At 41.5% G+C, this 20,961-nt stretch overlaps 2 protein-coding genes across 7 annotated transcripts in view; one reads left to right on the top strand and one right to left on the bottom strand.

Moving 5' to 3' along the window:
• ralgps2 (Ral GEF with PH domain and SH3 binding motif 2) overlaps positions 1-20,961 on the bottom strand; it is a 79,400-nt gene that overhangs the window by 11,872 nt on the left and 46,567 nt on the right. For all 6 annotated transcript variants that reach the window (XM_030726677.1, XM_030726682.1, XM_030726678.1 and 3 more), the window contains 3 exons: positions 1,460-1,597; positions 334-424; positions 83-150 (listed from right to left, as the gene is read on the bottom strand). In XM_030726677.1, the coding sequence (XP_030582537.1) occupies positions 83-150; positions 334-424; positions 1,460-1,597 (297 nt within the window). The remainder of the gene's footprint in view (positions 1-82; positions 151-333; positions 425-1,459; positions 1,598-20,961) is intronic.
• angptl1a (angiopoietin-like 1a) lies at positions 3,608-20,103 on the top strand. The gene is made up of 6 exons (XM_030726683.1): positions 3,608-3,909; positions 14,331-14,578; positions 14,705-15,325; positions 18,003-18,196; positions 19,418-19,688; positions 19,775-20,103. Exons 2-6 carry the CDS (start codon positions 14,389-14,391, stop codon positions 19,960-19,962), a joined length of 1,464 nt encoding a protein of 487 aa, XP_030582543.1. The 5' UTR covers positions 3,608-3,909; positions 14,331-14,388; the 3' UTR covers positions 19,963-20,103.

Here is a 20,961-nt window from a genome sequence, read left to right as displayed (position 1 = left end):
GTGTCGCAAATTTGAAACGCTTTGGACACACAGTTCAGTTTAAGTAAGACTAAGTCTGCAGCCGCTGTGCATTCAAACTCACCGACAAGGTCCTCTTTGGAGGCGTTTGCTCGTGGTGTGCTGGTGCCTGGCTCAATCTTCTGGGACAATCTAGAAAATGCAATATTGATAAATCAATAAATCCAATAGCCTGCAATATGCTTCTGCAAATTAATCAAGATGAAAATAAACATAGGGAGGAGGAAAAAAAAAAATCTATTTCGATCACCTTGGCAGGAAATTGCTCCTGTAAATCACAACTGTGATGCAAAAGCTTTTTGTTTTACTTCTTACTTGTAATTGTCGTCCTCCACAAACTTCTGCAGCTCCTCGATATACCTGACTGAGTTGAGATACTTCTGTATATGAGGCAACACTGGTATATCTGGGAGAGAGAAGATACAGGCAGACGTGAAATTAAAAACACGTGTGTACATGTGATCCTGTGTAACATAAGCTGCCAGCATACTTTACCTTGGCTAAAAAGTGTGTCTGGAATAAGGATAACATTATTACTTTAAACCAAACACAGCTCCAGAGCAGCAGCAGCCTGCGCGCAGCTAGGAAATAGCTGTCTTAATTTTAAGTGCTTAAATGACCAACACCTATTTGAAGCATCTGTTTATTTTTAAAGAAAAAAAAAAAACTGTTTTCCAGTAAGCTGTGGTGGTGTGCTGCAGGACTTTTAAACCCACTGCATGTAGAAACTTCCTCGCTGACTCTGACTGGATGCAGCCCCCGAGTCCAATCACCATGTGAAATAATCTGTTTTAACCCTTCTCGCTTTAAGACCACCTTGCCTTTAACCCAATGTTTGCTGATCAGCTGACCCCAAAAGGAAAAAGTTTGGAGCTGCTGTGAACACAACCAGAGCTGTGTGCCTGAGATGCCCATATTAGGGATAACCACACTTCATCACACACAGCCAAGAACAGAAAAAACTGCCTGAAACGGAGCATTTAAAGCTTTTGGCTCACAGGGATTGCTCATAGAGATTACATGTGTTATACTGCATGGCCACTTTATGGGAAGGAAGACTCTTCCAGTCTTAATTTCACTTTTCTGCAATTTTTCATAAATTAAAAGTTAAAATATCTTTAAATGTCAAATTTTTGGTGACGCTGAATAGATACATTCTATCCAACTTCTAATTTCACAAATACACACAGATGTATTGATGAAGAGTAGATATTCTTTCATAGCGCCTCCATGCTGAGGGGAAATCAAATGACAAAGCTTATGCTGCTTTCTTTAGCTGTTGTCGGCTCCTTCCTCATCTTTAGTTTCTATGCCCATCTTCACGTGGATGAGCAAAAGTTAATCAACTGGCTTTCTCGCAGGATTAAATATGGGTCCCCTCGTCTCATCAGCCACTACACCACCATGCTGCTGCATAAACGTGTAGCTGTTTGAGTCTCACCATAGGTACAGGATCTCTGCAGGTCCGATATGATTCTGAGAATGTTGTTCATCAGGTTTGATCTCTGTTCGTTCTCCAGTATGCTGCCCGTGGAGGGGTAGGCTGAATCTATGTATGTCAGATCAGAAAGGTACATTCCTGAAAAGAAAAAAAAAAAACAGACAGAAAAAGATGTTTATTTAATTGGGAGAATCACAGCACTGTTCCCTCATGCACTCATCCTTGAGCGATTCAAAGGCCCCCTGCAAGCCAAATGAGGACAGCGTCCATCTGTTGGAGGTGTTATTTTAACCCTCAGTGGAGAACACGGGGAGTTTTTCTGACCGAACACACAGAGCTCAGCTCATTAGAAAGCGAACATGTAGACACAAACAAGGCTGGACATCACAACAGAGCCAGATTTCCTTGGGTGCATGATGCAAGTGTCGTGCAGCTGTGGGTTTCTTGAAGTCAAATACAGATGGTAATTGCAGACTGCTTGTTTGATATGGCAAAAACAGCCAAGACTGAAAACCCTGCAAAAACTCATTTGCATATACTTTGCCCAAGCTTCAAAAAATACTTTTTTTTTTTTTTCCTCCCCCCCTCTGATTTTCTCCCAGTGGATCTAAATGCGTGTTCTGAGTGGATCTTCTCTTTAGCCTTTCCAACCCAAGGCCATCTCTCCCTTCCAACTCTCAGTGCCTGTTTTTGGCAGACTTGAAGAAGAGCTCAGATTCTTAGTCTCCCATTAAATAAACATTAACATTAGGAGACAAACCCAGAAGCAGCTTCTCCCCATTCTGAAAGAGATTAACAAGCTTCAGAGTTGAACCGACTGTGTGCATTTCCTTACAGTCCCCTCTTTTCTTTTTCTTTTTTTCCATTTTTCTTGCTGAATATTTCTGCCAGGGTCGAGATTGGGTGCAGATGTAAGAAAAGTTATCACACAGCAGACGCAACCCACAATCCTCCCCTCCATGGAAAATGGTGCAATACACACAAAGAGCGCAGATACAGAGCCTAAACACACAACTGCAGGACGAGATCCAACAGATAAAGGAGTTCACACCTCGTCTTTGGGCTATCACACAAACACATACATGCAAAAGCAGCTGATTAGAATTAGAGGGAGACAGTGAGAACAGAAGAAAAAGTTTACAAGCCTTTGGAAACTGGGGATGGGGAGAAGAGGAGGAAGACAGAAATCCTCAAGGCTTAACCCGCTATAGCTGCTCTTCTGAGAGTATGTCAGGGATAACAGCAGTTAGTCATGCACAAATCCATACTGCCTGGAACACCCAGACAGATGCATGCTCAGAGAAGCTGTGGTTTGGTTACGCAGTTTTTCCGCACGTGTTTACAAGTGGCAAAACGTGTTTAAGAAAAATAAGGCTGGGAGAAATTCAATCACAACTCAGGGAGACAACTCCAAGATATTTAAGAGCTTATTTAGACTATTTCAGCATAAACATGCAGAACATATGTTCACATCTCAGATACCTGAACACATTAAAATTAATGACAATAGTGATAAAGAGCAAGTAAAGCCCAGATAAGCCTAGAGTACACCTGGATTGAGTATTTTGCACCAATAGTGTCACAAATGAGTTCCATTTGCCTGCTTTTGTCTCCGACTCTCACATATCCAGCTGTTCTTGACAGGAAGGAGCTCAGAAAGCCCAGCAGCATTACAATCAGCTTTTCTCATTGCTACAGGGGAAAGCAAAAGGAGGGGAATTTTAAGTTGTAATTGAGGATGAAGGGGGTCACAGCAGCTCGTGCATGTGGCCCAGACTTAGCAAACTGCTTGAATTCAAACAGGCCTCATCTCCTATCATTCAGCTTAGTTCTCTAATACAAGAACCGTGAAGGTCATTTTTAAGGATGGGACATTTAATGAGGCAGCTCTTTTATTCTCTTTTTGTGTCGTCCCCCCCCCAAAAAAAAATCAGAGTGACATCAGAGGCAGGCTGGGCAACTCCAAAAAAAAAAAAAAAAAATACAGAGGAAGGAAAGAAAGGAAAGAAAAGAAAAGAAAAAAACGGGAAAAAAAGGCAATCTCCAACACCCACACCCTCATCCCCCTTCTCCTCCCATCTCTTCCTCCTTCCCCTCCCTCCTCTAGTCTCCCCCATGCTTTGTGAAAAACTCAAGGCATCAGTGGTGAGAGCACAGTCTGTTGAAGTGGCCAGCTTTTGAACCATGCCCCAGCCTGAGCCCCAGGAAAGCTAAGTCCACAGGGAGAAGTGCAGCTTTGGGAAGTAGGGCCTTGACTAAAGCCTTGCATTGTGATTTACTGCTACAGAACAGAAGGAACGAGTAGAGGGAAGAACCTCTGAAGACTTGGACAAAGAGTGACAGACAGCGACATGAGTCCTGTGTACCGCAGCCCGCTGAAGACACAATATAATATACACGTGAAACCATAACAGCAGGAAAACATCCACCTCACTACTGGTAACAAAAAGGTAAATGCTGGCTGAGTTTTATTCTGTTTTCAATTTTGATATTGGACTGTGTGTGTGTGTGTGTGTGTGTGTGTGTGTGTGTGTGTGTGTGTGTGTGTGTGTGTGTGTGTGAGAGAGAGAGAGAAAGCGTGTGTGTGTGTGTGGCTGGGCAGCTGTGAAAGCTCTGGCTGAGAGGTTGGAGAGGTTAGAACGTTTCGTGACTGGAGGTTGCGTCTGCAGACAGAAACATTTAGCAACGCTTCTTTGGCTTTCCTCTGGAGTCTGACTGGGATACACCATGTACAGCATGCTGAGAAGTGTACCATGTGTATACATTTAACATATGTAAAAGTATATGAGGCCAAGATAGTGATCTAGAGGGAGTTTAAGATCCTAGTTGTGTTAAAAAAAGGACAAAAGCAAATCAATTCGGAAAGTACGGCAACTTTTGGTGTGTAGAGCCAGATTTACATCTCTTATGTAATAAGTTAATTAACAGAAAGCTCCAAAATAATGAAAACAAAAAATAGTCAATGAGTTTCTTCATCTAGATGTAAGAATAGTGAAACATCCAAGATCAGAAGCTTCCTGTGATATTGACATTAAAACCTACTTGAGGAGAAAGCAAAAGCCAGAGATAAGGAAGAAAAGTGGAGCATTCCAGCAAAACACTTGAGGGAGAGTGATTTGCTCAGATGGAGAGATTTGAGCTCTGCTCCTAGGCCTGTTTATTTTTTCTTGGCATTTGGTTTCCTAATGCAGCACCATCTGAGCCCGGCTGCTAAACAGGGGCGCAGGGATGGAGCTAATTTAACCTGGTGGAAATCAGGGTAACATCACACATAATGGCATGGTGACATCTTACGACATGTCCATACATTGGGATGCACAGGAAACACCCCTAGTGCTCCTTTTGAAATCCTTAAAAGTGAACGGATTGTTTCTAAGAGAGTTTACAAGCCCCCCTTTACAGGGTAGTGCTAAGGGAAAAGATAAAGCTGCAGTGTAAGTAAACCCTAACCACATCCTCTATCAAATACACCCCATGGACTTAAGACACTTCAGTCACAACCTTGCCATGATGATAAAAGCTTTGAACACTAATAACATCAATATGGTGCTCTTCCATATTAACTTACAATTATCTTCAAATGTTTTCCCTTACGTCCCGGTCTGTTGGTGGTATCTGTGGAAACATTCTGTTTACTAAAAAGCCACATCTGTGAATGCTGTAAAGGACCGTGAGAGACATGCAGACCTTCAAAAAGCCAGTGTTTGAAGTAAAAGGCAAAATGAGGGATGGCAAAAGGCTAAGAAAACACCACATGAGCTTGCTCAGTTTCCACTTAGAGTAATAAATCATAATATCGATACCTCTAATAATTCAAGCTGGAAAAATAAGGGGGAAAAAAAAAAGATAAAAAGATAAAGGGGAGACATGAGCAGCTGCCTGTGAAATATCCAGAACATTCCGTGCTGAAACACCGGCACTCAGCTCTTGGGTTTACCTGAACCATGACTGCACAGGAGACCGGCTTTAAAAACGGGTCATTACTTTCAATCCAGGCATAAACTAACCATTCTCTTAGCCTTCACCTCAGAGTTTAAATCACAGCAGAAAAGCTGTTTGATGTCTATCCTATTTAAAGTCTGTAAAACTCCCCTGACAAGCCAATCAGGTAGTGCATGGTCTGTCAGAGCCAGTTACCTGCAGCCCTCCCCAACAGTCCCTTCATAAACTAGACTAACTCAGCACAAGACTGATAGCTCACCAACTAGCTGCGGCTTTTGGGCAGGGGGCATGCATCCAATCGTATCTTGCCTTTTAACCTGAGCCTGTGTGTCAACTCTTCACAGGCTCAGCTGATCTTATCTGTAAAACACAGACAAAAATAGAAGCAGACAAAGATAACGCATGCTGGTTAAGACCTTGGGCTTATCCAAAAAAACACTGCTCCTGCACTGCTATGCACATGCGGTTAAATCCAACCACAGAACAACAAGTCCGAGACATTACATCTCTTAAAACTCAAACCGACATTATGAGCCACACAGAAACTTTTAAACTGGGCAAGGAACTACGAAACCATTAAACTAGCGGAGGATAAAGTCAAGGAAAGTCACAGGAAAGTCTGTTTGAACTGTGAGGCTCATTTAGAATCTGCTTAATGAGAGCTTGGACACAGCTGAACAGGCAGGTCACCATAGGGAGGAGGAAGTCAGCCAGGAGGTCAGGGTAAATAGACAGGCGAAGTGGAGGCATGTAACTAAGTAGAGCCAGTGGACAACAAGCGTGTAATACACTGTGCAAATTTATGAGTTCTTCCTTGTTGATTCAGCTAATAGAAAGCATGTGTCGTCTGAGGTATGAGTTTAAGGTTAGGTGTGACTCAGAAGAGAAATAAAAACCAAGCAAAGGTATGCACGAGTGGCCAAAGAATGTTCTTAATCAGAAACTTTACACCATTCAGCCAAACAAACATCTATATAAATTCTGTATTTACTTTTTTAATATTCCCCCCTCCTTGCTCTCCTCTATCCCCTGACCCTCCTGAAACTCAGTTTTGCTGCACAACATTTCAAAAGCAGGGATTGCTCAAATCCAAGTATTCATTTATCAGTTTAATTCAAGAGAGCGCCCATCTGGACAGGCGAGGCTACGGCTAATCTATCAACCTAGATCATGGGTGAGAAACTAAACTACTTAAGAGGTCATGTGAGAAACTGGGACTGTTGTGGAGGGCCACACCACTAAGCTTATAAAGAGCAGAACTGAGATGAGCTTATTGGTGTGGCCCTCCACAACAGTCCCAGTTTCTCATGTGGCCCCTTGGGAAAATTAATTGGCCACCCTTGACCTAGATAATACATTACTAAAGGAAGATGTAAGTTTATGACATCATCTGTTGGGTTTTTTAATGCACAAAAATTAATATGGTTGTGTGTGCACATCTTTGCAAGTGTGTGTGGTATTTGTGGTGTTTGTTCTGCGACTAGGGAGACAAGAAGAGTGTCATGGAGGAATGGAAGGTGGTCTTAGAGAGTTGTGTCTTTAGCTTAATAAAGCAAGGTGGACAGAGAAGGATGGCCCTGTATGAACTCTAACATAAGAACTGAGTGTTTGTGCATTTAAGTGTGTTTTGTGAACACAGAGCGAGAGGGGGAACCAGCTTTTCACAAAGACCAATTGATTTCAGGGCGGATGAGTGGGTAGGAGCAAGGTAGAGGAAGGGTGGGGCTGCACCCTAAACCCACAAATAGACCTATGACCCAAACGTCAGCCTCAGCCCACATGCTTACAGTTTCCCCTACAGAAGAAGGAAAACAGATGGGGGTCCTGCAGGGCCCCCGGGTGGTTTCAGGGGACCACGCCTCACTAACATAGCATCATCAAGGAAGGCAGCTTAGCAGCTAGAAAAACAGAGGATTGGTGAAGGTTGGTTTTATTTTTATTATCCACTTAAAATCAAAACACTTGAGTTTTAAATTACAGTATCCATTTGTAGCTCTGGTTTTAAATATTTGGATGGAAAAAAAATCCTGCTGTAATTCTTTGCATCTGCCTTAAATTTCCTTTTAAATTTTCACCATAAACTGATATAAAACATTCCAGTTACTTACTGTACCACAGTGTAATTTGTATTACATTGTAGAAGTGGCATTTAATCTATGGGAGGTTTCTTTAGTTTTGATGAGGCTTTTATGAGCTTTTCCTTGTTTTTAGCACTCCTGTGTGAATGCCGTTTTGTTTTTCTTCTCATTAATTGCTTCATAATGTCAGCATTTTTACTACATCCCCGCTCATGCTGAGCTATCTACCTAAAGCAATTTATTCACTCACATTTTCATTCCATCCTTCATTAAAAGCCAGTTAGACTTTTTTTTTTTTTTTTTGTTGGCTGTTCTGCTTATGCTTCTGTAACCTGTTGTTTCAGCAAGCACAAAAAAAGTCTAAATTCTCATGTTACTCAGCTCTGTGGACAAAAAAAAACAGTGGATGTGGCATCACGCAGGCAAAAAGGAAGTCAGTCTGAGGCTCTAAACCATGACGTCAGTTGTTGCTGCCTCAACGCTGTTCCTTGAATGAGAATAAACTTCTTTCCTTCACTGATCCCTATTTTGTTTTTACTTTCCCTTCTTTTTCTGACCAATGATGAAGTGTTTGGAGGCATTTTGGACTTATTGTGGGGAAAGTCTGAGGACCAGATGAGGGAGTGGAAGCAGAGGATTTGGAGGCTGGGAAAAACATTGACTTTGAAAACATAAATAAATTCTATCCAAGTCATTTCTTCACTGGCTGGACTGCAATCCATCAAGTGAGAGACTTGAATCAGAAATCCACCGTAAGTGCTGAAACCAACATGTTGCAGACAGATACTATACATGTGTACAGAAAGTCACAGAGTGTTTCATTAAAAGGTATTAAGCTGCCATGTGCTGCCAGCACAGCTTCAAGGCACCATGGAATTGAGTCTCCAAATATGTGGAATGCTACAGGACGGATAAACGCCATTATCTCCATAGTCGTTCCCTTGTTTAGTGTTTTAATAGTGTTGTATAACAAGTTGGTCCATAATGTCCAATAAGGGTCAAATCTGGTGACCTCTAAGGCCACAGGATGATTCCAGTCATTCTCATACTGGTAGGATAAAGGTAATCCCTCAGAACCTTGTATTGATTTTAAGTGAGCATACACTCTAAGGAACCCAAACATGCCAGAGGAATGCCCCCCCCCCACAGAGCATCCCCTCACTGCAGGGTTCAAGCATTCAGGCCTGTACTTTGCTCCTTGTTTATGTAACACGTACTTGCCCACTAGCTGAGAATACGGTTTAAAAAAAAAAAAAGAAAATTACTCATGTGACCACCTGGGCTGTCTTGTCATGGAAACTCATGCCATCTGTGCTGCAACAATAAACCCTGTTTACTTGGATCATTTCTGCCATCTTGACATGAAAATCACAATCAACCAGCCCTGCTCAGAATTTTAGTGCATGCCCTGGAGCATGATTTTATGTAAATAGTCTAATTCCATCAAGCAGCGCACCTATGATGATGCATCTGTATTTGTAATTTGTTAATTTGCCACTGTCTGTTTGGCATTCATTCAATAATTACACACTTAATTCACAGTGCAGTGAATTACATTTCCATGCAGGCAGTTTACAATAAATATGTATAATCCCTTTTTACAGGTGACGAATCGATGTGTATTTTAAGGGGCTTTTTGCCATTATTCACAGTGAAACCTGAAGTCATAAGTGTGACATATGGCTGTCTTTCTGAGGTCAGCACTAACAATCATTAAGCCATTTATCCAAATATTACAAACCAATTTTTCCTTGCTAGGAGTAAAGTAAGCAGATGTCTTACTTAATGACTTCACTGGTCATTTCCTCTCTTGCAACATGCAGAATATAATTATAACATCAGCTCCTACACCGAAGGCAGACGAAAGCCAGTTTGTCTCCAGAGGGCGTGTGCTGGCATTGTAAATATAGCAAGCCAAAACCAATTCTTCAGTTCTTCAGCTTGACACCAATTCACACTAATTTGTCTTTGTTTTTTTTGCATAGAAACCTTTCAAATATGGGCCTGTGTGGAGAACACCTTTGTGAGTGTGTTTTTGGTGTGCGAGAAATATTCCAGACATTTTTCACTGAAGAGACACCGGGCTCTTCAATTATTAGATAAACCAGATAAAATCTCAGGTTTCAGGTAATCGGCTCTTCTGAGATGTGGGAAATATACACAGTAAGAACTAGTAGAGCTGTTCATCTTATAACAGGAAAGCTTTACAAACCTCCCAATGGGGTGTGTGTGTGCGTGTGCGTGTGCGTGCGCGCGTGTGTGTGCGCGCAAGGCAAAACAAAAAGAGCAAAAGAAGTGGGCTATACAGCATGTGCCATTAGATTGTTCCAATAACTGCCATAAAAATAAATTAACCCACAGCACAGACAGGGACATACAGAAAGACACACAGGGGAGTGAGGACAATTAAATAGATACTGTAAGAAAGATAAGGGAGTGCAGACCCAGCAGTGCATGACAGAAGACTCATGAGTCTAGGGTTGCTGCCAAAAAGGCATTTTAAAAATTGAAGGGGGGGGGGGGGGGGGGGGGGGGGGGGGTGGAAAGGGCACACAGAGGTGACTGCTGCAAAATCTGTCAGTTTTTCACTGGTTTCAAATGGATCTTCAACAACAAGCTGTTTGTTATTCAAGCAGAGCCAACAAGAAAAATAATAATCCTATTCACATTAAGTAGAAAATTAGCTTCAATTTCTCTTCGTATTTGGTATACTGCTTACAATCTAGGGCTCCCATATGCTTTTAGTTAACTGTAGCTGAAAAGAGTGGAAGGTACACCAAACAGAGAGCAAAGAGGAAGGAAAGCATTGAGGAAAAAAAAAAAAAAGGAAGAAAGGGAAAGTGAAGATGATGGGGCTTTCACATTAAAATGGAACTGCCAGAGAATTCTGTCAAGAATAAAAAGGTATGTATGAGAGGAATTGCCTCAGGTTATGTTCATGACAACTGGCCAGAAAGGGGGAAAAAAAAGGGCCACGACCCACTTTCTACCACCATTATTCTCTTCCATCTTAAACTTACTATTTTTTTTTTTGACCACCTCACAAAGCATTTTAAATTGCATTGCATTTTAAATAAATATTTAAAAGTTAGGAACCTGGCTCATTGCTGCTTATGTCAAGTGTAAACAAATCTTGCAGCGTTTACATATGTGGGACAAATTAACTCATGGAAATAAAACAACGGATACAGTTTAATGTATTTTGGTACGCTGGGCTTGTATTAAAAAAATACACACAAAGAGGAAATGCATAGCATTTCCATTCTGAGTTAAAATAATAATGGGTAAACTTGACTAAAACGATCATGTCCAGTTTTAGTCAAGTGACAACGCAGGGCCGAAGAATGAGGGAGACACTAAGTGCCAAATCTGCACTTCCTCAAATGACCGTTTAAGGCTGGCTGCAAAACCAAACCAATCTTTGCAGCCTCTCAAGTTTAAATACCCACTGTTATAGCAGAGAAAAGTATGTTTGCAGTGGATACAAAGTAAAGTTTTGACCTGTATAGCTAACACTGGCCATTAACAATAATAATAATTGAAAGGGGGCATTGACACTTTGACAGCTACAGCTCCTGGCTATCTGCGTAGCAACTCCACTAATACGAGTCCATGAACTCAATCTCTCGACCATGTTTGGTGCTGTTTGGAGAATTTATTTTAAAAGTAATATGGCTTCTGTGTCAGTGACATGCACCCATACAGTCTATGGATGCAGTTTGTGCACCAAGTTTGCAACCTTTGGCATATAACTTGGCCCTACACCCTCTTGTCTTCTGACTCCAAAAACCACAATGGTTAATGTCACAATGGCTACAGCCACATATACACACACACACACACACACAACACAGCCTGACATGGACTTTTATATCACAATTCTTTTGTTGTTGAATCGGCAAAGCACCAGATGTTGCTTGCATAATTCCCCTCCCACCTCTGCTGAATCAGTGTCGTTGGTCAAGTAGGAAATCTGTAAAGATTGCTCTAAACATGATTTAATTAAATCTGCCCATCTCCTTTGCAAATATACCTCAAACTACAGAAAGAAAACCACAGTTCCAATCAGCATCATATTACCCCAGACTATGGCTATTTTTAAACTGAGTATAAAAAGGTACATTAGTAGATGTTATTCTTTAAACCACAAGTGAGCATTGTGTTTGTTGTTTAATAGCTCTCACAGGCCTAAAGCAATTTAGCTGATTTTTTTTGTTTGTTTTTTTTGTTGGGGGGGGGGGGGGGGCCTAAAAAAAAAAAAAAAAAAAAAAAAGAAAAAGGCACTGCTTGTTCTAGTGAAACACTGTCAACGTTGTACCATTACAACACACAAGTGACCTCTCAGCATTTCCTGGAATGTCTTTGATATGTTATGTTTCCATGAAAAAAAAAAGACTAGTAGGCCCCTCATACTCAGAAGCACCACCCAGGAGGAAATCAGATGAAGACAGGAGCTGAGACAGACAGTAACAGAGGTAGGAGCTAAAGCAGGTAATAATTGATGGATGAGCTGTGATGTCGCAGTTCTGTTCATGCTCCCTAAACTTTATGAATATGAAGACTTTGTAGAACTGATAACTGTAAAAAGTCAGCCACAGTCTAGGAGAGAAGACACACTGCAGAACTGATAGCACTGACGCCGCTGTTAAAGTCATTAGCAGCAGCTCTCACCGAGGTCAGCAAGGATACAGTACCTGGTTATGTTGTCAGACACACCAGCTGCTGGAAAAACACACAACCATGAAAATGAATAACATCTCAGAGAAGTCATGCACACAGTATTCAATCATACAGACACACGAACTTACACATACCATCAAAAGGTGCGCACACACACACACACACACACACACACACACACACACTGCAGATCTGCAGTACTAGCTGTAATCCTGTCCCCTTTCAACATTGTTCCAAGTGACATAATTGCCAGAATTCCTGAAGAACCACAATGGCGTCATATGGGAGACACACAGGGCCTGAGTTTCAGGGTGGAGATAGCCTTTAATGATGTGGCAAAGACTGACTGAAAAATGATGGAGTGGATTAGGAGGGATAGACAGTCTTGGCCTTGCACAGGACCACGTTGGGTATTAAATGGAGCAGTATATGAGCCTGAGTGCTTTTTGTATTTGTATTCTGATGAGAAACAGAACTAAAATCAATGGGGGGAAAAAAAGAATGAAGCCAGGGAAGGCAGTAGTCACCTCTCAAGTTAAACATGATTTAAAAAAGAATGCACGTATTGTTTTTTGACTTGTTCTCACATCACTGTGACTGTCTGCATGTGTGCTGGTAAAATATTTCAAATAAAAAATAAATAGTACCACTTGCCCAACACCCCTGTTTTGCACTTTTAACTGTCTCAAAAGAAGACTGCATTGAAATGAATATGTAGTTGGTGTGTTTCAGGTGAGGCCAGTGGAAGTAAGCAAACTTGTTATAAGGGACACTAAGATCGTATCTAAAAAGGCTGCAGACTGAATCGACCAATACTCAAGTAGCCAGAAGCCAGGTCTTTATATTTTCACTGCAATCAAACATGCTTTCCATTCGGTAATTTGGATTCGATTTTAGAGGACTGATGTACTGTCTCAAGTGTGTGCAATGGGAGCAAAGTGTTTTTACGCTTAAGCCAAAAATATTAACAGTTTCATGAGGTGCTGAGCATGTTTTCAGCAGCCAGTGCTTCTTGCTTACCATTGTTTTCTGTTGCACAGAGCTGAAAAATGTTCAACTATGGGTAAAACCCATCTCATCACTGTAACCTTACAATCAGAGTGGAAGAGGTCTGGGACAAACACTATACTGACCAACCTTGATATGAAGAATGGTACAATATTATTTAAAAAATGCTTGGTTGGTACATTGTTGTTGGGCCTATTCATGACAGCAAGAGTCAGGTAACTACAACACATTATGTTGCTATTTTGTGTCATAGCAATCAAAGTGTGTTTGTTGGGGAGAAAAAAGACTGTGCTTTAAAGTGCTCACACCCCCTTTATTTATTTATGTTACCATCCATCCATCCATTTTCTGCTGCTTGTCCAAATTGCAGGGGCAGCACTCTAAGCCCTGTACCTCCCTTAAGTTACCATTAAGATCATATTTATTGATATGATTGATTGTTGGCAAACCCCAACAAACAGAGTTATCACTCATCGGTACTGGACTAACTTAGGAATAATATTTGTACAGCACTTTGGTCAACTGCTGTTGTTTTAAATGTGCTTTAGAATTAAACTTGACTTGACTAATCACCAAGTGGGTTTAAGGATCTCCATTATCTACAGTATAGCCCAGAAACTGGAACTTGAGACCTGTGATCAACATGCTGAGAAGTTCATTCATTTCTAAAATGGGTTACTGATTCCTGCAGGGGGGAAAAATAGGGAACGTCTTATACAAGAGCATAGGTTTCCCAACTATCACTCCAACACTAAGGAAGATAAACTAAATGCATAGACATGACACAAAGAGAAAACATCAGCAACAGTTAGATATCAGGCCTTCTAAATGGGGGGAAACCAAGAGAACCTCAGAAAAATGTGGTGTCTATCGACAGGGAAACTAACTAAGAAAGAAACCAGACCTCATCCAGTTGGCTGGACAGAAAATGCGTTCTCTCTTTCACTCTTTCCATACAAACAACATTCAGTGGAGAAGTACGTGACAAATTCTCTACTGGACACTTTCCTAAACAATTACTGATTGTCTGCTGCTATTAAAAAAAAAAAAAAAAGCTTGAAATACCAGTTCATCAAAATCCTCTGGTGCTCTTTATTCATTTTGGTGGTTGTTCACAAAGAAAAGGCGGTTTCCTTAGCTCCTAAGGTCTTGTGTTCTTTCAGGGAGGCCTGGAGGGAGTACCAGTAGCTGCCCGTCTATCCATCCAGCCGACCAGCAGCAATGCATGGGCTGATGTGGAGTCTGTGCGCTTTGCTCTGCCTTTCCCTCTGGCAGGAATGTTACTGTAGGAGCTCCAGGGAAGCCCGGAGGACCAAAGAGCCTTCACTCCACAGGACTAAAAGAGCTCCTCTGGATCCCGATGCCAAAAAATGTTCCTATACTTTCCTGGTACCCGAGCAGAGAATCACAGGTAGAAAAAGATACCGACTCTTAAAAGCACACTTTTAGCACAATATAGTTCAATTAGTCTCTTTTTTTGCTTTCCAGTACATCAAAACAACTTCTTATTAATCTCATAAATCATATATGTCATCAGGTCCAATCTGTGCCAGCACCACAGGCCCAGAGCCAGACAAGGAAAGAGTGACCCGTATGGAGATTGCAGATGTGCGGGAAGTGCTCAACAAACAGCGCCGTGAGATTGAGACGTTGCAGCTGGTGGTCGATGTGGATGGTAACTTGGTGAATGAGATGAAGCTGCTGCGGAAAGAGAGCAGGAACATGAACTCCAGGGTGACCCAACTCTATATGCAGCTGCTACATGAGATCATCAGGAAGCGAGACAACTCCTTGGAGTTTGCCCAGCTGGAGAACCGTGTCCTTAATGTGACCTCAGAGATGATGCGACTGGCTTCAAGGTACAGGGAGCTAGAGGCCCGTTTTGCCACAATGGCTGGGGTGGTCAACAACCAGTCCATTCTCATATCTGCACTGGAGGAGCAGTGTATGAGGACGTTGGGACGCAGTGAGCTGCCCGCAGTTCCTCCTCTCGTGCAGGTGGTACCGCAGAACATACCAGTTAACAACCGTTTCACCAACGAGATACAGAGGGACAACAACAACAGGGCCTTCTCCCGTGGAACACGCGTAAAGTCACCCACTGTAAGCCCCTTTGGGATTGACCCTCCACCACCACAAGGAACACTTACTTCTGATGGTACGTAGAAATTTGAAATGGCAGGGGAAGATGGAGGAAGAACTCAGGACTCTGAAACAGTTAGCAATGTGATGACTTAATAGTTTGACACCGAGCAAAAACAGGATGTCTTAAGTAACTGTCAGGCCCCCCTCCCCCAGTAACTGTGCCAATTGTACATACAACTACTAAAGTATAATTAGCTAGGGATTTCAGTTCAAAACCTAATTTCTCGCAACAGTTGGTACTGCTGAGGCACAGTTGGCTCATGCTTGGCATCCTACAGAGACAGTGAAATCATACATTCCTATGATCCCACTTGGCTGCCTGCATTGGCAGCACGGCATTAAGCATATGCACTAAATTAGTGGGATGGGGATTAGGCTGCTTTTAACAGCATTAAGAAGGCTTGGTATAATGGGAATAGAGCTTTTTTCTATTTGATAAGTAAAGGAGCAAGGTACAGTTAAAGTACACATCTGATGGACTTGTCCAACACGTCTGAGACCCCTGCACAATAACATCTGATCGGATAAAATCCCCTGAAAAGACAATGCTCCTTTCTTCTTTTCTTCCAAAGGTTGACCAATCCTGACATCTGAGAAAGATCATCTCCAATGTGAATCTAATTTGCAAGTTAGACTGCTACTTGGAAATGGCCCCTACTCGGTCCGGGCTGTTGTATTTTGACTGGCAATTAAAGTATGGTGAAGAATGTTGACAGGTGTTATACAACTCCTGAAATGGTGAAACAGACAAAGGAGAAAGTAAAACAAAGCTTGGCTGAATAATAACTGGTCAGAACCAGACAATTTTAGGGCCAATATAAACGTATATTTGATGGGATCACAGTTTAACTACATCATCATCATCATCATCAAGTTTAAAGCAATACATTTCACAGCTAGTTTGCAAATCACCCTTTACCTTCATTCATTTGGTAACTATGAAGCAAAAACAATAGGACATTTTGCTATATTGACATTTTCTTCAAACCCTAGTAAACAATGGAGCCTGAACATCCTTGACTAAACAAACCGTGTGAAGGTGCCATTTTTTAAACTTCACCAAGCATTTTCTTTTCTGCATTGTGTTGTCCAATGATATGGCAATATATCACTTATTCTGGGCTTTACATACAGGAGTTAATGAGTAGAGTTAATTAGTGTAAGAAAATACAGGTGAGTACCATTTAGGAAATTATGTCAGTTTTTCTGTTTCTGAGCTATTTAAAAAAAAAAAGCATCAGCTTACTGTCACTGCCCTGTCATTACAAAAAGAAAAGATGAAGGTCTATGTCAGCGTTAATGCCTATACAGTAATTTGAAGTGTGAATGAATCCCAAGTGTCTGGTTTCTCATGCATCAAACAGTGAAACACTGTCCTTCTTAAAACACCGAGCTGTTTCCACCTCCACTGACATTCAAATAATGACACGTTTCTTTGAAGCTCAAAGAGTAGACAGGCATATTTTAAAAGCCTCCTCGGAGAGGAAAAAAGGTCCAAGGAAACACAGAAGTGAAAGAAAGCATGTGGTCGTGGGAGGTAAAATTGCAGAAATTGAACTTGTAAAAGTCAATGTATAATTCCTCACCTACCTTACCAAGTTATAACTGCAAATTTAGTTAGTTATTAGTTAAATCAAGATATCTGAACTGAGAGCTACAGACATCATTCTGATTGTATCCTTATTGATCTCATCCACAAGCTGCTGTTTTCACAAACTACATTCCTGCTGCTCCTTCATGACTGATGAGAATGAGAATAACTCTATATACCTATATCTATATAGTATATATGGATGAGTATTTTAGCAAACAGGATAGATCTAAAATAGGGAGGAAAAGTTAAGACTGCAAACCCCAAACCACCACAGATCCTAGGCTCTCCCATGTAGGCTTCATACTAGTGTAAATATGCACTGCTTCACCACAGTTTGGTCTGGATGAATCCCTTTCAAACTACTATGCATTATACTGGGTACCTATGTGCTTCAAACTGTCTACCACAGGCCTCTAGACACACTCTGTCTCTCTCTCACAGACACACACAGACACGCACACACAGACACACACAAACACACAGAGTTTGTGTTGACACTGGTTTAATAAATATTCACAGAGAGAGGAAATATACTGTGTTTAGATTCAGGTGCTTCAGCTGAGCTCTGGTGCAGCACCACCTCGTAGCTTCGACTGAAGGTGGAATCTAGGTGAATATTAAATAACAATTTTAGTGTTTAGATGAAAGCTTATGTAACCTCAGACTGTGGGATGTTTGGGTGGTCTGAGCAAAGACATTCATTCCCAGCTTTCTCTCCCCATTTTATCTTGTCTATGACTTCTGCATGTAAATTAAGAGAAGCGACATCTTATTTAAATCAGAGCTCAGTATGGTATATTTTTTCAAAGGGCTTCAACTGTGTGCAAGTCAGATAATAAGTTAATAAGAAGAAAAGATTCAGTAAGTTTAAGATATGGCAGTTCATGGATTTTTGCTGCTAGTTAAGGCTCATCTTAGTATCATGTGTAACCTTGACCTCAAAAGCACCTATTATATCCCAAATACTTAGGATACTGAAGAACATTAACAATATAATTTATATGCAGATTAAAACATCCCAAAAGACTGTGCATCAATATCAATTATTCAACCAATCTTTTTTCTTCATCCTCTTTTACATCATTCCCAATACCAGGTCCTTTCAATGACTGTTACCAGGTGCGGGATGCAGGGTACACCACCAGTGGGATGTACCTACTTAAGGCAAATGGCAGCGATCGACTGATCCAAGCCTGGTGCGAGCATGGCCTCGACAATGGAGGATGGACAGTTTTGCAGAGGAGGAAAGATGGCTCTGTTAACTTCTTCCGTAACTGGGAGAACTACAAGGTAAGTTTACTGAAAAGGAGCATTAGGTAAAACAGTAACTTAAAAACAGGTTTTAATAGGATGTGCTCAAGAATTGGAATTTCCCTCTTAAAGATACAAATCTATAACAGGGGTACATTTAGGGCTGCTTTAAAAGTCTACTCCCCCAACCCAAGCACTGCTGAGGCCTAGAGGACGGGGTCCAGAAGCTAGTCAAGATTGTGAAGCTTATGCAGCAGTTCATCACGGCAATGGTAAAACATGAACGCTGGTTGCTCTAATGCCCATGTGCTAAAATTAAAGTGAAGGTGAGGCTACAAACCAAAAATACCACCCAACAGTCTAGACAGAAACAACAGTGCACCCTGCTAAACACAGACACTATATCTCTATCTTTTCACAAATCTCGCTGTTAAGAGGACAATGCCATCAAAATTTGTACATTTTTGGAGTCTCCCCCTTTCCTCAGCAGACCAGTCTCTGTGGTTTATTTTGAGGTCACCAAGCAAGCACTTGTGAATTTCCTCACACTGAAACTGCAGCCAAGAACTGAATCCAGGGACAAATGTATGCAATAAGAGATCCCCGAAGGGCTGAGAGGGAAATGCAGCTCCGCTCTCAACCCCACTGGAAACGAACGACCTGTGTCTTTACTTCCCACATCTCAGCCTTGTGAGAGATGAACCACAAAGTTAAAAATGACACCAACACATTGCCTGTCAAAATGACTGGCCTCCGTTTTCTCTGTATGTGAAGTAGGCAAATGCAAGTATTTTCCCCGAGTCAAAAAATTATATATTAATACTTTCATGCTGATTGGATTAGGGACAGAAAAGCCTCTGTGGCTCTGCACTTGCTGTATTCAACTCTCCATCTAAAATGCAGCCAAATCACTGCTATCCAACAATTGTTGAGTGAGAAACCACAGATCACAACCTTAACACATTATCGTTTCAATGGGAAACAGATTTGATTTCAATTCACTTGATTGCAAGGACCAAACTCTTATAAACACAGCACTCTGGCAGGAAACCTTAATAACATCACTCTGTTTTAAAGTTTGTGTTCTTTGGAAACCATTTGCCTTCACTGACCACAGAAATAAAAGATCTATTCATTCACCAGTTAGCTAAACCACAGTGTCCGACTTACGCAAATTAGTACTACACAAATCAAAGTGGTGATCTTTAAATCACAAGCGAAACGGTCATACTGTCATAATGCACTTCCTGTGCCCTGCAGAAAGGCTTCGGTAACATAGATGGCGAACACTGGCTCGGACTGGAAAATATCTACAATCTTGGGAAACAGGGAGATTATAAGCTGATGATAGAACTGGAAGACTGGACAGGAAAGAAGGTGTACGCCGAGTACAGCAGCTTCCACCTGGAGTCAGAGAAAGAGGGTTATCGGCTGAGGCTAGGCACCTACCAGGGCAATGCTGGTGACTCCTTCAGCAGTCACAACGGCAAACAGTTCACTACACTCGATCGTGACAAGGATTCCTTCTCTGGTAGGTGAAAATACTAGTTATATTAGTTTGAAATACTTCATATGTTACTCTGATCTTTTCTGAGGCTGTGTTCTTCTCTTCAATAGGTAACTGCGCCCATTTCCACAAGGGTGGCTGGTGGTACAACGCATGCGGACAGACCAATCTGAACGGCGTGTGGTACAGCGGGGGAGTTTACCGCAGCAAATTTCAGGATGGAATCTTCTGGGCAGACTACGGAGGTGGTTTCTACTCCCTAAAATCAGTCCGCCTCATGATCCGGCCAATTGACTAAAACCTTGAATTGTGGTTCCCCTCAGATGCACCGCAGTCTACTTCCTTATCTTTCTCTACCCATAAATACTGTAAAGGCAGAAGCAGGAATCTCTGCCCCAGCTGAGGAAGAGACAGTGACGTGTTCATGGACAGCCAATAACGACTCCCGCAGTCTGCGCTGTGGCTATTTAACTCTACGCTGACATGAAGACTGATGCCATGGCCTTCCCTAAGTAACTACTCTCCACCGCCTATCAGTGTGGACAGTCTATCAAGCTCCCTGGGGCCATTCAGTATTATGTCCTATTTTACTCACTCTTTTTGAGATTCAGTATGTAATAAAGGGAAATGGTTATTTACTACAGAGATGAGATTTCTCCTGAGCAGCTAACGGTGACTTATTGAAAGTGGAGTTCCCCATACAATGGGGCATTGGATAAACTGGGATATTTAATCTTAGTAGCATGAAAATTGATACAGGCTAAAGTAGTGCTGAGAAAACCTGACAAACAGTGAGATCAACGTACTGTCTACTGTTTCTGGGATTTTTCTGGACCTTTGGGGGAACGACCCCCCCCGCCCAGAAACAGAACTCAAGCAACAATGTGCTTATCCAATGTGCATATGGCTGAGATGGCTTTAGTATGTAAATATCTTTGGCTTTATTTGTGAAAGTTAATTTAAAAGGGTGTGATTCTACTCAGGCCAAATGTTCACAGTGTTGTCACTCTGCCATTCTTTGTTATTTATCAGTGTATTTATATTTCGTATAGTCACGGTCATATTATATCTAACCCTGTAACAATACAATTCTTAACACTTTTTTCTTAGCCAGTGTAAGACTACATTAGTAACACTTGAACAGAGAGCCACACACACACACAGATATCAGACAAAACTAACCCAGAGTGGATCTTTAGTTGACTTTAGGATGGACAAGTTGTGACATGTCCTGCCAGTCATCCAAGAAGAATTAAATCCTTTTATAAACAAACTGTCTCACTTTTCCATAAGATTC

This window comes from Archocentrus centrarchus, chromosome 4, assembly GCF_007364275.1.
Source record: "Archocentrus centrarchus isolate MPI-CPG fArcCen1 chromosome 4, fArcCen1, whole genome shotgun sequence".
NCBI classification, from domain to species: domain Eukaryota; kingdom Metazoa; phylum Chordata; class Actinopteri; order Cichliformes; family Cichlidae; genus Archocentrus; species Archocentrus centrarchus.
The sequence above is the reverse complement of the archived record's forward strand: the minus strand, read 5'-3'. Positions and strand labels throughout refer to the sequence as shown.

Bases quoted from the DNA above. Each gene is read 5' to 3' on its own strand.
- angptl1a (XM_030726683.1), top strand. From the start codon at position 14,389: ATGCATGGGCTGATGTGGAGTCTGTGCGCTTTGCTCTGCCTTTCCCTC. The intron at 18,197-19,417 runs GTAAGTTTACTG...TGTGCCCTGCAG, and splicing joins GTAACTGGGAGAACTACAAG to AAAGGCTTCGGTAACATAGA. The intron at 19,689-19,774 runs GTAGGTGAAAAT...TCTCTTCAATAG, and splicing joins TGACAAGGATTCCTTCTCTG to GTAACTGCGCCCATTTCCAC.